We start from the raw sequence: 18,404 nt of genomic DNA on the forward strand, positions 1-18,404 counted from the left end.
GTGGTGGGTGGGAGGGCTGGCTGCCAGTTGTTATTATTATTATTGTTATTATTAATAACATGTATTATTATTAACATGTATGTATTTAATAACATGTTATAAATAATAATAGTACATATTATTAATAACATGTATGTTATTAAATACCATTGCCTCAATCACTGCCTCTACCACTCCAGTCACACTCAATCTACAAGCACCAAACACAATGAATTATTGTGAAATGTTTGGAAGAGCAGGGAGACTAATGTTTACTCCAGAATAAACACAGTCACACTGACGATGTGTCAACCACTCCCTCGTATTTTTGTACAATTTCCGTCTTCAATTATATCATATTTATTATTATTATTATTATTGTTTTTATTATTATTATTATTATTATTATTATTACTATTGTTATTATTAGCTGTAGCAGAAATGTTTAATTCTTTGCAGTGTTCAAGAGTAAACACATGATGTCACCGTCTAATACCTGTCCGAATAGCCATTCCAATATGCAGTCATGAATGGGTTTACATTATTTATACTGTAGTTTAATAGCAAATAATGAACAAACAAAACACTCACCACACTGAGTGGTGGGAGGGCTGGCTGCCAGTTGCGGGGGTCGGAGGGAGGGTAGTAGGGACTCGCAGGTGGCGGGAAACTTAAATATGATTTGGCGGCTGGGAATTTGGTGGCTGGGAATTTGGCGGTTGGGAATTCGCGAATGTGTGAAAACGTGAATGTTGAGGGAGACCTGTAATCTATTTTCATAATACAATTTTTTAGAGCTTCTTATCAGGCTGGTAAGAGCTAACGAGTAACGTTTAGACTGGTCTCCAGTTATCTGACCCATTCTATACTGTTTTTCATATTTGTGCTTTGTGTTAATGGATTTGAGGATGCTGGGTGTTAGCCAGGGACTATTCAGTCTCTTTGCTGTGATCTGTTTAGTTTTTTTGGGGGCAATGTTTGTTGTAGAAGTAATGGGCTTTTTTTAGTAAATTATTTATACATTCATTCATATCTGTATGTTTCGAGCTCATTTTGCCAGCCAATGTTATTCATGAGAGAAGCACAGTGCCCAACTGACCTTAAATGGTTTAGGAGTTCACAGCTAATATATATTGTGTTCTACAGTATTATCGCTTATTCAGAAACATTAATGTTGTAGTCAAACGGAATTTTTGCATTTAGCCCCCGAGTCCATTAAACTATCTCATGTTGAAAAATTTCAGAACACTGCTGTGGATATTTGCAATGCTATGATCTCAATGCATTAAGGAAATTAGGTATAACCTATAAAATGTTTTGTTTATTCCTTTTCAACAAATGCCTTTCTCACCATGAATATGAAAATCAGTGCCAAAAGATACAAAAAAAATAGGATGGAAACCACTTAAACTTTTTAATCAATGCTGCTGCTGATTATTTATGTTACGGTAAAAAAGCCAGTCTCAAATGTTGGAATTTTACACGAGACAAACGAGTTCTTAATGCTTACCAACAAATTTTGCAAGTTCTTCTGGGGGCTTCTTGTTTGCAATGAGTTCTCCTCGTGTTGGAATGTTGATGCCCATGTAACAAGGATGGTGAATAGGTGGCGAAGCAATACGAATGTGGACCTGATGAACAATATGTGCCACAAGTGGCTATCACTAAATACACAATAAATTTTTTTATAATTCCACAAAATTAAAAAAAAAAAAAAAACAAGCTGAACACAAAATATTGTTTAATAAATAATTAGTACTAACATAAAATAATTAGGCATTTCTGAGAAAGAGAGCAGGAAAGAATACTTTGTTACCAAAATGCAAGTTCCTGATCCAGCAAGGGACCCTCCTTAGCTAGCTGCAAGAACTGTGTCAAAACTGTTAGTGGTGACAATAAGGCAGGAGGAGGCGCTTTTCCTTCTTAAATCGCTTGACCAAGAAAAGGCTGTGGGCCCAGACAAGTTGAGCCCAAGTTTGCCGAGATGTGCAGACCAGCTAGCAGCACCTCTAACTCGCATCTTTCAGCACTGCCTAGTACAGTGTAAATGGCCCTCTCTGTGGAAAGAGGCAAATGTAGTCCCTGTTCACAAAAAGAAGAGCAGAGCAGAAATCAGCAACTACAGACCAGTGTCACTCCTGTCAATCACTGGTAAGATCCTTGAGACAATAATCTCAAGACAAATGACAATGTTTTTTGACTACCACTCACTACTTTGTGATCATCAATATGGCTTCAGGAAAGGTTACTCTGCTGCTGATCTGTTGTTAAACCTCTCCACTAAGTGGCACCAGTTACTGGATGAATCCGAAGTCAGCTGTGTGGTAGCACTGGACATTGCTGGTGCTTTCGACTGGGTGTGGCACCAGGGCGTCTTAGCAAAACTTCAAGCATGGGGAATTGCAGGCTCTACGCTATTTCTCCTCAGTGATTACCTTCATGGTAGATCTCTAAGGGTAGTTCTCAATGGAACAAAATCAGCAAGACATCCTATTGGGGCAAGTGTTCCACAAGGAAGCGTGCTGGGACCATTGTTATGGAATGTCTACTTCAACGACCTCCTTCATCTCATCCCAGAATCACATGCATATGCAGACGACTGCACACTGACATTCACTTATCCAAGAGAAGAAATGCCAGCTGCTCTAAGCTACATCAATCACCAGCTGAGAGCTATATCAGCTTGGGGAAATAGATGGCAAGTAACATTTGCACCTGAGAAAATACAAATGATGATGGTCTCTAGGCACCATGATGGTAATGCTGGTGCAGTAGTAAGGATGAATGGGAGGGTGTTGGCACCTGGAGAAGAAGTTGATATCCTTGGGGTGAAATTTGACTCCAAACTAACCATGAAGAACCATGTTGTAAATCTTGCAAACAAGGCAGCCAGGAAGCTTACAGCACTTCGCCGTATCTTGCATCTGCTTGAGAGTAAGAGTTGCAAGATTCTGTACGAGGCACAAGTAGGCTCACACCTTAGAGTATGCTCCACTTTTTTGGTTTGCCTGCCCCCCTCTCGTCTGCGACTGCTTGACAGAGTAGAGAACAGAGCAAGATGTCTCATCTCTCGCCTGGACCCATCCTGGATAGATCTGTCATTTCAGCAGAGCCTTCAACACAGGAGAGAGGTGGGTGGCCTTACTGTTATGTACAAGGCCAATACTGTCAAAGTGCCACGCTTGGATCCACTTCGAGGACAGCGTGAAACAAGCTTTTATGCCACAAGACGGGCAGAAAGCAGTATATATAAATAAATAAATAAATAACTGTTGTGGGATCTGATAGTGAGGTGTTGGCCAGACCCCTTATATACCTTCCTTGGATGCTTTACTTTCATAGTTCCTTGATAATGTGAGTAGTCACGAAAGCGCTTGGAATTTCTCTAGTCTTTCACAGTGGTCGTTTTGTTTGTGTGTGTGTGTGTACAGTGGACCCCCGCATAGCGACTTTAATCCGTGCAAGAGGGCTGATTGTTATGCGAAATGTTCGGTATGCGAATGAATTTTCCCCATAAGAAATAATGGAAATCAAATTAATCCGTGCAAGACACCCAAAAGTATGAAAAAAAAAATTTTTACCACATGAAATATACATTTTCCTACACACAAAGAGAAGGATACATGCACAATAGTAGAGTAGTACATGCACAATATATATTGTGCATGTACTACTCTACTAAATGAAGAATAAATGACACTTACCTTTATTGAAGATGCAGCAATGACTGATGAGACACTGTGTCCTGGGAGTGCCTTTTCCTCCTGAGTACTGTAGGTCCTGTTTGGCATTTTCTTCCAGAGCAGGCCTTATCACACTGTGTATGCACTACGATTCTTAAATCTCTCAAACCAACCTTTGCTGGCTTTAAATTCACCAATATGAGCACTAGTTCCAGGCATTTTTCCCTGTTCACCTGGGTGTTAGTCGACTGGTGTGGGTTGTATCCTGGGAGACAAGATTAAGGACCCCAATGGAAATAAGTTAGACAGTCTTCGATGACACTGACTTTTTTGGGTTATCCTGGGTGGCAAATCCTCTGGGGTTAATTGTTTCTTGGTATTCTCTATAAGCCACACCAACAACGGTGCTACAGCAGCAGCAGCAGCAGCTGACAGTGCAGCAGCAGCTGACGGTGGTACAGCAGCAGCAGCAGCTGTACCACCAATAGTAGCGATGGTTGATTGGGGTTTATTATACAACCTGACCAGCTCGGAGACACGCACTCCACTTTCATACTTATCAATGATCTTTTTCTTCATCTCTATAGTAATTCTCACCCTTATTGCTGTAGGGTTGGCACTAGAAGCTTTCTTGGGGCCCATGGTCACTTATTTTCCAGAAAAAATCACCAAAAACACTGTAATAATACGAAATGTTCCGATTGTATGCTTGGATGTTACAGCGGAGGCTGGCTGGTAAACAATGCCACCGGCGGCACATGTGAGGCTGGCTAAGGGCGCACATTGGACGCGTCTCGGACGAAGAGCGGTGAGCGGGTTTTTGGGCGGGTATGTGAGGCAAAATTTTTGCGAAAAAAGAGAGCGGTATGCGGATTGTACGGTATGCGATGCGTGCGGTATGCGGATTGTATGTATGCGATGCGTGCGGTATGCGGGGGTCCACTGTATGTATATATTATTATGTATGTATATATTATATATATGTATATATTATATATATGTATATATTATATTATATATATGTATATATTGTATATATGTATATATATATATATATATTATATTATTATTATTATTATTATTATTATTATTATTATTATCACACTGGCCGATTCCCACCAAGGCAGGGTGGCCCGAAAAAGAAAAACTTTCACCATCATTCACTCCATCACTGTCTTGCCAGAAGGCTGCTTTACACTACAGTTTTTAAATTGCAACATTAACACCCCTCCTTCAGAGTGCAGGCACTGTACTTCCCATCTCCAGGACTCAAGTCCGGCCTGCCGGTTTCCCTGAACCCCTTCATAAATGTTACTTTGTTCACACTCCAACAGCACGTCAAGTATTAAAAACCATTTGTCTCCATTCACTCCTATCAAACACGCTCACGCATGCCTGCTGGAAGTCCAAGCCCCTCACACACAAAACCTCCTTTACCCCCTCCCTCCAACCTTTCCTAGGCCGACCCCTACCCCGCCTTCCTTCCACTACAGACTGATACACTCTTGAAGTCATTCTGTTTCGCTCCATTCTCTCTACATGTCCGAACCACCTCAACAACCCTTCCTCAGCCCTCTGGACAACAGTTTTGGTAATCCCGCACCTCCTCCTAACTTTCAAACTACGAATTCTCTGCATTATATTCAGGGCCGGATTAAGAAGTCTCCGGGCCCTAGGCTATTCAGATTGGCGGGGCCCCTATCAGTTACGGGTAAGCGAAGCGACCCCTTCCAGCTTGGGGGTGGGGGGGGGTCGGTGTGAGCCTGTTTAAGGTCTAATTAAATACATTCTGGCTATGTAGATTAAATTTAATAGGGAAAGTACATCAAGACAACCAAAACCATTTACCAACAGCCATTATAACTATCTTGTTAAATCATGCATTTTAAAGAGAATAAACTCAAGACAGCATAGTATTACTAGATTAGGCTATTAAAGTAGTGACATCATGTACCTATTATATTCAGCATAACCACTACAGCACTATTATTCCCTTTATAAATCACTGACCATTATTGTTATCATTGCATCATGCATAAGACTATCAAATCATATAAACTCAAGAAAGTAAAGAATTGTTTATATTCACAGGCACTTCTTAAATAAACTTTTCTCTGGATTTCATATTGGCAAAATCATCAATTATATTCTGAAAATCAATATTTCTTGTTAGATCAGACTCAATGGTCAACAAGGTTAGGTTACACAATTTGTCTTGGCTCATTGTTGAACGGAGCTGGTTTTTCACTCTTTTCAAAACAGAAAATGAACGTTCTCCTTCACAGTTAGTAGCTGGAAGTGTTAGGTAAAGGCGATACACTATGTCAACATTAGGGAAGGTTTCTGAGATACCTGCGTTTCTTAAATGTTTCAAAGCAGCTGAGGGCGCGCATTTTTCAGGTGGAGCTTTAAATCTAATTCATATACCCAGAAAAATGAACTATTTCTTCAACAAATGTGTCCTGAACATCTGCTGAAAGGTGTTATTGCAACTTTAATGCAGCTTCTCTCAATTCTGCATCTGGCATAGTAGTAATTTTGAACAGAAATCCAAACTTGTCATTGAGATTCTGGTAGATTTCTTTTCACTTTCATACTTATCAATGATCTCTTTCTTCATCTCTATAGTAATTCTCACCCTTATTCCTGTAGGGCTGGCACTAGAAGCTTTCTTGGGGCCCATGGTCACTTATTTTCCAGATAAATCACCAAAAACACTGTAATAATACGAAATGTTCCGATTGTATGCTTGGATGTTACCGCGGAGGCTGGCTGGTAAACAATGCCACCGGCGGCACATGTGAGGCTGGCTAAGGGCGCACATTGGATGCGTCTCGGACTCAGAGCGGTGAGCGGGTTTTTGGGCGGTATGCGAGGCAAAATTTTTGCGATAAAAGCGAGAGGTATGCGGATTGAACGGTATGCGATGCGTACGGTATGCGGGGGTCCACTGTATATATATATATAGATGGGGTTGTAAAAGAAGTAAATGCTAGGGTGTTCGGGAGAGGGGTGGGATTAAATTATGGGGAATCAAATTCAAAATGGGAATTGACACAGTTACTTTTTGCTGATGATACTGTGCTTATGGGAGATTCTAAAGAAAAATTGCAAAGGTTAGTGATGAGTTTGAGAATGTGTGTAAAGGTAGAAAGTTGAAAGTGAACATAGAAAAGAGTAAGGTGATGAGGGTATCAAATGATTTAGATAAAGAAAAATTGGATATCAAATTGGGGAGGAGGAGTATGGAAGAAGTGAATGTTTTCAGATACTTGGGAGTTGACGTGTCGGCGGATGGATTTATGAAGGATGAGGTTAATCATAGAATTGATGAGGGAAAAAAGGTGAGTGGTGCGTTGAGGTATATGTGGAGCCAAAAAACGTTATCTATGGAGGCAAAGAAGGGAATGTATGAAAGTATAGTAGTACCAACACTCTTATATGGATGTGAAGCTTGGGTGGTAAATGCAGCAGCGAGGAGACGGTTGGAGGCAGTGGAGATGTCCTGTCTAAGGGCAATGTGTGGTGTAAATATTATGCAGAAAATTCGGAGTGTGGAAATTAGGAGAAGGTGTGGAGTTAATAAAAGCATTAGTCAGAGGGCAGAAGAGGGGTTGTTGAGGTGGTTTGGTCATTTAGAGAGAATGGATCAAAGTAGAATGACATGGAAAGCATATAAATCTATAGGGGAAGTAAGGAGGGGTAGGGGTCGTCCTCGAAAGGGTTGGAAAGAGGGGGTAAAGGAGGTTTTGTGGGCGAGGGGCTTGGACTTCCAGCAAGCGTGTATGAGCGTGTTAGATAGGAGTGAATGGAGACGAATGATACTTGGGACCTGACGATCTGTTGGAGTGTGAGCAGGGTAATATTTAGTGAAGGGATTCAGGGAAACCGGTTATTTTCATATAGTCGGACTTGAGTCCTGGAAATGGGAAGTACAATGCCTGCACTTTAAAGGAGGGGTTTGGGATATTGGCAGTTTGGAGGGATATGTCGTGTATCTTTATACGTATATGCTTCTAAACTGTTGTATTCTGAGCACCTCTGCAAAAACAGTGATAATGTGTGAGTGTGGTGAAAGTATTGAATGATGATGAAAGTATTTTCTTTTTGGGGATTTTCTTTCTTTTTTGGGTCACCCTGCCTCGGTGGGAGACGGCCGACTTGTTGAAAAAAAAATAATATATATATATATATATTATTATCACTATTATCACACTGGCCGATTCCCACCAAGGCAGGGTGGCCCGAAAAAGAAAAACTTTCACCATCATTCACTCCATCACTGTCTTGCCAGAAGGGTGCTTTACACTACAGTTTTTAAACTGCAACATTAACACCCCTCCTTCAGAGTGCAGGCACTGTACTTCCCATCTCCAGGACTCAAGTCCGGCCTGCCGGTTTCCCTGAATCCCTTCATAAATGTTACTTTGCTCACACTCCAACAGCACGTCAAGTATTAAAAACCATTTGTCTCCATTCACTCCTATCAAACACGCTCACGCATGCCTGCTGGAAGTCCAAGCCCCTCGCACACAAAACCTCCTTTACCCCCTCCCTCCAACCCTTCCTAGGCCGACCCCTACCCCGCCTTCCTTCCACTACAGACTGATACACTCTTGAAGTTATTCTGTTTCGCTCCATTCTCTCTACATGTCCGAACCACCTCAACAACCCTTCCTCAGCCCTCTGGACAACAGTTTTGGTAATCCCGCACCTCCTCCTAACTTCCAAACTACGAATTCTCTGCATTATATTCACACCACACATTGCCCTCAGACATGACATCTCCACTGCCTCCAGCCTTCTCCTCGCTGCAACATTCATCACCCATGCTTCACACCCATATAAGAGCGTTGGTAAAACTATACTCTCATACATTCCCCTCTTTGCCTCCAAGGACAAAGTTCTCTGTCTCCACAGACTCCTAAGTGCACCACTCACTCTTTTTCCCTCATCAATTCTATGATTCACCTCATCTTTCATAGACCCATCCGCTGACACGTCCACTCCCAAATATCTGAATACGTTCACCTCCTCCATACTCTCTCCCTCCAATCTGATATTCAATCTTTCATCACCTAATCTTTTTGTTATCCTCATAACCTTACTCTTTCCTGTATTCACCTTTAATTTTCTTCTTTTGCACACCCTATATATATATATATATATATATAATATATATATAATATATATATATATATATATATATTATATATATAATATATATATTATATATATGTATATTATATAATATATATATATATATATATATATATATATATATATATATATATATATATATATATAGACAGATATATATACAGGAAGGCCCCGCTTTACGGCGTTTCACTTTATGGCGTTCCGCTAATACGGACATTTCAAATTATGACCAAAACTCACTATACGGCTCCCCCCACCTGACTTTCTAATACGGTCACCGTGCCCCACCCTGTTTGTTTACATTCTCCATGAGCTCAGTAAGCACTAAGTCTCTCCATTTTGTCTGGAAACTCCAAAATTTCAAATGTTTTTAAAAGTTATTTCATATTTTATATATACTCTGATAATTATACTTATGTATACCTGTACCTAAATAAACTTACATACATCGAGTCATTTAAATGTCGTATATTACGTTAATATACACATTTTCATTAATCCATCCATGATATTTTTTTCAAAATTATGTAATAAACACGATGCATAACATATAAATAAGATAAATACACCCCACAGTAGAATAAATAAACATAAATGTGAGATGTGAGCAGACGACTTCCACAAGTGACGCCATAATAACAATACTCACCGAGTCTCATTAAATGTCGTATATTACGTTAATATACACATTTTCATTAATCCATCCATGATATTTTTTTCAAAATTATATAATAAACACGATGCATAACATATAAATAAGATAAATACACCCCACAGTAGAATAAATAAACATAAATGTGAGATGTGAGCAGACGACTTCCACAAGTGACGCCATAATAACAATACTCACCGAGTCTCATTAAATGTCGTATATTACGGTAATATACACATTTTCATTAATCCATCCATGATATTTTTTTCAAAATTATATAATAAACACGATGCATAACATATAAATAAGATAAATACACCCCACAGTAGAATAAATAAACATAAATGTGAGATGTGAGCAGACGACTTCCACAAGTGACGCCATAATAACAATAGTCTCGGAGTCTCATTAAATGTCGTATATTACGGTAATATACACATTTTCATTAATCCATCCATGATATTTTTTTCAAAATTATATAATAAACACGATGCATAACATATAAATAAGATAAATACACCCCACAGTAGAATAAATAAACATAAATGTGAGCTGTGGTAGCAGACGACTTCCACAAGTGGTGATAATAACAATAGTCACGGAGTCTCATTAAATGTCGTATATTACGGTAATATACACATTTTCATTAATCCAGCCATGATATTTTTTTCAAAATTATATAATAAACACGATACATAACATAAAAAGATGATAAATACACCCCACAATAGAATAAATAAACATAAATATAAGATGTGGGAGCCTGGTTTGTTTACATAACTCTGCTTCTGTTACCTCATGTACTCATTCTTTCTCTCTCTCATTTATTCGTTTTATCTCATTTACTTACTCCTGACCCTACATTAAGACTACAAATATTTTAAGGTAAGTAATGAGTGAACTGTATATACATTTTATCGCTCTGGGATGCTTAAATATCATAGAATAGTATGTGTGGGTGGGGTGGCCTGTAAGGTAGCCTGGCTATTACAATACATACCACACTTGATTTCTTACAATAAATACTACTTGTCTCACCCTAGATTAAGACTATAAATATTTTAAGGTAAGTAATGAGTGCACTATGTGTGTATTGTACCTTTTTATTGTTTTTTGATGCCTGGTTCTATTGCTAACTTAATATATGTTAGTGTAAACTTGTTATCTAGTGTTTGTATGCATTTATAAGTGGAAAAAAAGGATGTTCCACTTTACGGCGATTTCCGCTTTACGGCGGTAGCCTGGAACCTAACCCGCCGTATAAGTGGGGCCTTCCTGTATATATATATATATATATATATATATATATATATATATATATTTACAGTGGACCCCCGCATACCGTACGCATCACATAACGTTCAATCCGCATACCGCTTGCTTTTATCGCAAAACTTTTGCCTCGCATACCACTCAAAAACCCGCTCTCCGCTCTTCGTCCGAGACACGTCCAATGTGCGCCCTTAGCCAGCCTCACATGTGCCGCCGGTGGCATTGTTTACCAGCCAGCCTCCGCGGTAACATCCAAGCATACAATCGTAACATTTTGTATTATTACAGTGTTTTTGGTGATTTTATCTGCAAAATAAGTGACCATGGGCCCCAAGAAAACTTCTAGTGCCAACCCTACAGCAATAAGGGTGAGAATTACTATAGAGATGAAGAAAAAGATCACTGATAAGTATGAAAGTGGAGTGCGTGTCTCCGAGCTGGCCAGGTTGTATAATAAACCCCAATCAACCATCGCTACTATTGGTGGTACAGCTGCTGCTGCTGCTGTACCACCGTCAGCTGCTGCTGCTGCTGTACCACCGTCAGCTGCTGCTGCTGCTGCTGCTGCTGCACTGTCAGCTGCTGCTGCTGCTGTACCACCGTCAGCTGCTGCTGCTGCTGCTGCTGCTGTACCACCGTCAGCTGCTGCTGCTGCACTGTCAGCTGCTGCTGCTGCTGTACCACCGTCAGCTGCTGCTGTAGTACCGTCTGCTGCTGCTGTAGCATCGTCTGCTGCTGCTGTAGCACTGTCAGCTGCTGCTGCTGCTGCTGTAGTACTGTCACCTGCTGCTGCTGCTGCTGTAGCACCGTTGTTGGTGTGGCTTATTGAGAATACCAAGAAACAATTAACCCCAGAGGATTTGCCACCCAGGATAACCCAAAAAAGTCAGTGTCATCGAAGACTGTCTAACTTATTTCCATTGGGGTCCTTAATCTTGTCTCCCAGGATGCAACCCACACCAGTCGACTAACACCCAGGTGAACAGGGAAAAATGCCTGGAACTAGTGCTCATATTGGTGAATTTAAAGCCAGCAAAGGTTGGTTTGAGAGATTTAAGAATCGTAGTGGCATACACAGTGTGATAAGGCCTGTTCTGTAAGAAAATGCCAAACAGGACCTACAGTACTCAGGAGGAAAAGGCACTCCCAGGACACAGTGTCTCATCAGTCATTGCTGCATCTTCAATAAAGGTAAGTGTCATTTATTCTTCATTTAGTAGAGTAGTACATGCACAATATATATTGTGCATGTACTACTCTACTACTGTGCATGTATCCTTCTCTTTGTGTGTAGGAAAATGTATATTTCATGTGGTAAAAAATTTTTTTTCATACTTTTGGGTGTCTTGCACGGATTAATTTGATTTCCATTATTTCTTATGGGGAAAATTCATTCGCATACCGATCATTTCGCATAACAATGAGCCCTCTTGCATGGATTAGAGTCGCTACGCGGGGGTCCACTGTATATATATATATATATATATATATATATATATATATATATATATATATATATATATATATATATATATATATATATATATATATATATATACATGATGGTAGGATTGCTGATGTCTTTTTTTTTATTATTTTTATTATCACACTGGCCAATTCCCACCAAGGCAGGGTGGCCCGAAAAAGAAAAACTTTCACCATCATTCACTCCATCACTGTCTTGCCAGAAGGGTGCTTTACACTACAGTTTTTAAACTGCAACATTAACACCCCTCCTTCAGAGTGCAGGCACTGTACTTCCCATCTCCAGGACTCAAGTCCGGCCTGCCGGTTTCCCTGAACCCCTTCATAAATGTTACTTTGCTCACACTCCAACAGCACGTCAAGTATTAAAAACCATTTGTCTCCATTCACTCCTATCAAACACGCTCATGCATACCTGCTGGAAGTCCAAGCCCCTCGCACACAAAACCTCCTTTACCCCCTCTCTCCAACCTTTCCTAGGCCGACCCCTACCCCGCCTTCCTTCCACTACAGACTGATACACTCTTGAAGTCATTCTGTTTCGCTCCATTCTCTCTACATGTCCGAACCACCTCAACAACCCTTCCTCAGCCCTCTGGACAACAGTTTTGGTAATCCCGCACCTCCTCCTAACTTCCAAACTACGAATTCTCTGCATTATATTCACATCACACATTGCCCTCAGACATGACATCTCCACTGCCTCCAGCCTTCTCCTCTGATGTCTTTTGTCTGTCTCATAAATATGCAAGATTACAGGCATGTCTTGCTACTTCTACTTACACTTAGGTCACACTACACATACATGTACACGTTTATTTATACACACTCATCTGAGTTTTCTTTGATTTTATCTTAATAGTTCTTGGTCTTATTAGTTTTCCTTTTATATCCATGGGGAAGTGGAATAAGAATCTTTCCTCCGTAAGCCATGCGTGTTGTAAAAGTCAACTAAAATGCCGGGAACAATGGGCTAGTAACCCCTTTTCCTGTAAAGATTACTAAAAAGAATAAGAAGAAGAAAATTGTCAAAGTGGGAAGTCTGAATGTGCGTGGATGTTGTGCAGATGATAAGAAAGAGATGATTGTGGATGTTATGAATGAGAAGAAGCTGGATGTCCTGGCTTTAAGTGAAACAAAGCTGAAGGGGGTGGGAGAGTTTCAGTGGAGAGGAATAAATGGGATTAGGTCAGGGGTTTCAAATAGAGTTAGAGCTAAAGAAGGAGTAGCAATAATGTTGAAGGATAAGCTATGGCAGGAAAAGAGGGACTATAAATGTATTAATTCAAGGATTATGTGGAGTAAAATAAAGATTGGATGTGAAAAGTGGGTTATAATAAGCGTGTATGCACCTGGAGAAGAAAGAAGTGTAGAGGAGAGAGAGAGATTTTGGGAAATGTTGAGTGAATGCGTGGGAAGTTTTGAATCAAGTGTGAGAGTAATGGTGGTTGGGGATTTCAATGCTAAAGTGGGTAAAAATGTTATGGAGGGAGTAGTAGGTAAATTTGGGGTGCCAGGGGTAAATGTAAATGGGGAGCCTTTAATTGAGCTATGTGTAGAAAGAAATTTGGTAATAAGTAATACATATTTTATGAAAAAGAGGATAAATAAATATACAAGGTATGATGTAGCACGTAATGAAAGTAGTTTATTAGATTATGTATTGGTGGATAAAAGGTTGATGGGTAGGCTCCAGGATGTACATGTTTATAGAGGGGCAACTGATATATCGGATCATTATTTAGTTGTAGCTACAGTTAGAGTAAGAGGTAGATGGGAAAAGAGGAAGGTGGCAACAACAAGTAAGAGGGAGGTGAAAGTGTATAAACTAAGGGAGGAGGAAGTTCGGGCGAGATATAAGCGACTATTGGCAGAAAGGTGGGCTAGTGCAAAGATGAGTAGTGGGGGGGTTGAAGAGGGTTGGAATAGTTTTAAAAATGCAGTATTAGAATGTGGGGCAGAAGTTTGTGGTTATAGGAGGGTGGGGGCAGGAGGAAAGAGGAGTGATTGGTGGAATGATGAAGTAAAGGGTGTGATAAAAGAGAAAAAGGTAGCTTATGAGAGGTTTTTACAAAGCAGAAGTGTTATAAGAAGAGCAGAGTATTTTTTTTTATTATCACACTGGCCGATTCCCACCAAGGCAGGGTGGCCCGAAAAAGAAAAACTTTCACCATCATTCACTCCATCACTGTCTTGCCAGAAGGGTGCTTTACACTACAGTTTTTAAACTGCAACATTAACACCCCTCCTTCAGAGTGCAGGCACTGTACTTCCCATCTCCAGGACTCAAGTCCGGCCTGCCGGTTTCCCTGAATCCCTTCATAAATGTTACTTTGCTCACACTCCAACAGCACGTCAAGTATTAAAAACCATTTGTCTCCATTCACTCCTATCAAACACGCTCACGCATGCCTGCTGGAAGTCCAAGCCCCTCGCACACAAAACCTCCTTTACCCCCTCCCTCCAACCCTTCCTAGGCCGACCCCTACCCCGCCTTCCTTCCACTACAGACTGATACACTCTTGAAGTCATTCTGTTTCGCTCCATTCTCTCTACATGTCTGAACCACCTCAACAACCCTTCCTCAGCCCTCTGGACAACAGTTTTGGTAATCCCGCACCTCCTCCTAACTTCCAAACTACGAATTCTCTGCATTATATTCACACCACACATTGCCCTCAGACACGACATCTCCACTGCCTCCAGCCTTCTCCTCGCTGCAACATTCATCACCCACGCTTCACACCCATATAAGAGCGTTGGTAAAACTATACTCTCATACATTCCCCTCTTTGCCTCCAAGGACAAAGTTCTTTGTCTCCACAGACTCCTAAGTGCACCACTCACTCTTTTTCCCTCATCAATTCTATGATTCACCTCATCTTTCATAGACCCATCCGCTGACACGTCCACTCCCAAATATCTGAATACGTTCACCTCCTCCATACTCTCTCCCTCCAATCTGATATTCAATCTTTCATCACCTAATCTTTTTGTTATCCTCATTACCTTACTCTTTCCTGTATTCACCTTTAATTTTCTTCTTTTGCACACCCTACCAAATTCATCCACCAATCTCTGCAACTTCTCTTCAGAATCTCCCAAGAGCACAGTGTCATCAGCAAAGAGCAGCTGTGACAACTCCCACTTTGTGTGTGATTCTTTATCTTTTAACTCCACGCCTCTTGCCAAGACCCTCGCATTTACTTCTCTTACAACCCCATCTATAAATATATTAAACAACCACGGTGACATCACACATCCTTGTCTAAGGCCTACTTTTACTGGGAAAAAATTTCCCTCTTTCCTACATACTCTAACTTGAGCCTCACTATCCTCGTAAAAACTCTTCACTGCTTTCAGTAACCTACCTCCTACACCATACACTTGCAACATCTGCCACATTGCCCCCCTATCCACCCTGTCATACGCCTTTTCCAAATCCATAAATGCCACAAAGACCTCTTTAGCCTTATCTAAATACTGTTCACTTATATGTTTCACTGTAAACACCTGGTCCACACACCCCCTACCTTTCCTAAAGCCTCCTTGTTCATCTGCTATCCTATTCTCCGTCTTACTCTTAATTCTTTCAATTATAACTCTACCATACACTTTACCAGGTACACTCAACAGACTTATCCCCCTATAATTTTTGCACTCTCTTTTGTCCCCTTTGCCTTTATACAAAGGAACTATGCATGCTCTCTGCCAATCCCTAGGTACCTTACCCTCTTCCATACATTTATTAAATAATTGCACCAACCACTCCAAAACTATATCCCCACCTGCTTTTAACATTTCTATCTTTATCCCATCAATCCCGGCTGCCTTACCCCCTTTCATTTTACCTACTGCCTCACGAACTTCTCCCACACTCACAACTGGCTCTTCCTCACTCCTACAAGATGTTATTCCTCCTTGCCCTATACACGAAATCACAGCTTCCCTATCTTCATCAACATTTAACAATTCCTCAAAATATTCCCTCCATCTTCCCAATACCTCTAACTCTCCATTTAATAACTCTCCTCTCCTATTTTTAACTGACAAATCCATTTGTTCTCTAGGCTTTCTTAACTTGTTAATCTCACTCCAAAACTTTTTCTTATTTTCAACAAAATTTGTTGATAACATCTCACCCACTCTCTCATTTGCTCTCTTTTTACATTGCTTCACCACTCTCTTAACTTCTCTCTTTTTCTCCATATACTCTTCCCTCCTTGCATCACTTCTACTTTGTAAAAACTTCTCATATGCTAACTTTTTCTCCCTTACTACTCTCTTTACATCATCATTCCACCAATCGCTCCTCTTCCCTCCTGCACCCACTTTCCTGTAACCATAAACTTCTGCTGAACACTCTAACACTACATTTTTAAACCTACCCCATACCTCTTCGACCCCATTGCCTATGCTCTCATTAGCCCATCTATCCTCCAATAGCTGTTTATATCTTACCCTAACTGCCTCCTCTTTTAGTTTATAAACCTTCACCTCTCTCTTCCCTGATGCTTCTATTCTCCTTGTATCCCATCTACCTTTTACTCTCAGTGTAGCTACAACTAGAAAGTGATCCGATATATCTGTGGCCCCTCTATAAACATGTACATCCTGAAGTCTACTCAACAGTCTTTTATCTACCAATACATAATCCAACAAACTACTGTCATTTCGCCCTACATCATATCTTGTATACTTATTTATCCTCTTTTTCTTAAAATATGTATTACCTATAACTAAACCCCTTTCTATACAAAGTTCAATCAAAGGGCTCCCATTATCATTTACACCTGGCACCCCAAACTTACCTACCACACCCTCTCTAAAAGTTTCTCCTACTTTAGCATTCAAGTCCCCTACCACAAATACTCTCTCACTTGGTTCAAAGGCTCCTATACATTCACTTAACATCTCCCAAAATCTCTCTCTCTCCTCTGCATTCCTCTCTTCTCCAGGTGCATACACGCTTATTATGACCCACTTCTCGCATCCAACCTTTACTTTAATCCACATAATTCTTGAATTTACACATTCATATTCTCTTTTCTCCTTCCATAACTGATCATTTAACATTACTGCTACCCCTTCCTTTGCTCTAACTCTCTCAGATACTCCAGATTTAATCCCATTTATTTCCCCCCACTGAAACTCTCCTACCCCCTTCAGCTTTGTTTCGCTTAGGGCCAGGACATCCAACTTCTTTTCATTCATAACATCAGCAATCATCTGTTTCTTGTCATCCGCACTACATCCACGCACATTTAAGCAACCCAGTTTTATAAAATTTTTCTTCTTCTCTTTTTTAGTAATTGTATACAGGAGAAGGGGTTACTAGCCCATTGCTCCCGGCATTTTAGTCGCCTCATACGACACGCATGGCTTACGGAGGAAAGATTCTTTTCCACTTCCCCATGGACAATAGAAGAAATAAAAAAAGAACAAGAGCTATTTAGAAAAAGGAGAAAAACCTAGATGTATGTATATATATATATATGCATGTGCGTGTCTGTGAAGTGTGACCAAAGTGTAAGTAGGAGTAGCAAGATATCTCTGTTATCTTAGCGTGTTTATGAGACAGAAAAAGAAAACCAGCAATCCTACCATCATGCAAAACAGTTACAGGTTTTTGTTTCACAGTCATCTGGCAGGACGGTAGTACTTCCCTGGGTGGTTGCTGTCTACCAACCTACTACTTGAGTATATGGAGTATATGGAGAGTAAAAGAAAGGTAAAGAGAGTGGTGAGAGAGTGCAAAAGGAGAGCAGATGATAGAGTGGGAGAGGCACTGTCAAGAAATTTTAATGAAAATAAGAAAAAATTTTGGAGTGAGTTAAACAAGTTAAGAAAGCCTAGGGAAAATATGGATTTGTCCGTTAAAAACAGAGTAGGGGAGTTAGTAGATGGGGAGATGGAGGTATTGGGTAGATGGCGAGAATATTTTGAGGAACTTTTAAATGTTAAGGAAGAAACAGAGGCAGTAATTTCATGCACTGGTCAGGGAGGTATACCATCTTTTAGGAGTGAAGAAGAGCAGAATGTAAGTGTGGGGGAGGTACGCGAGGCATTACGTAAAATGAAAGGGGGTAAAGCAGCTGGAACTGATGGGATCCTGACAGAAATGTTAAAAGCAGGGGGGGATATAGTGTTGGAGTGGTTGGTACTTTTGTTTA

General features: G+C 40.4%; 1 protein-coding gene across 5 annotated transcripts in view; it reads right to left on the reverse strand.

Moving 5' to 3' along the window:
* Prat2 (Phosphoribosylamidotransferase 2) overlaps positions 1-18,404 on the reverse strand; it is a 79,774-nt gene that overhangs the window by 6,342 nt on the left and 55,028 nt on the right. For 4 of the 5 annotated variants that reach the window (XM_070086820.1, XM_053776277.2, XM_053776274.2 and 1 more), the window contains one exon: positions 1,490-1,610. The exons of the other annotated variant lie outside the window; for it this stretch is intronic. In XM_070086820.1, coding sequence (XP_069942921.1) covers positions 1,490-1,610 — 121 coding nt within the window. The remainder of the gene's footprint in view (positions 1-1,489; positions 1,611-18,404) is intronic. 5 annotated transcript variants of the gene reach the window in all.

Source organism: Cherax quadricarinatus, chromosome 19, assembly GCF_038502225.1.
Source record: "Cherax quadricarinatus isolate ZL_2023a chromosome 19, ASM3850222v1, whole genome shotgun sequence".
Taxonomy (NCBI): Eukaryota; Metazoa; Arthropoda; class Malacostraca; order Decapoda; family Parastacidae; genus Cherax; species Cherax quadricarinatus.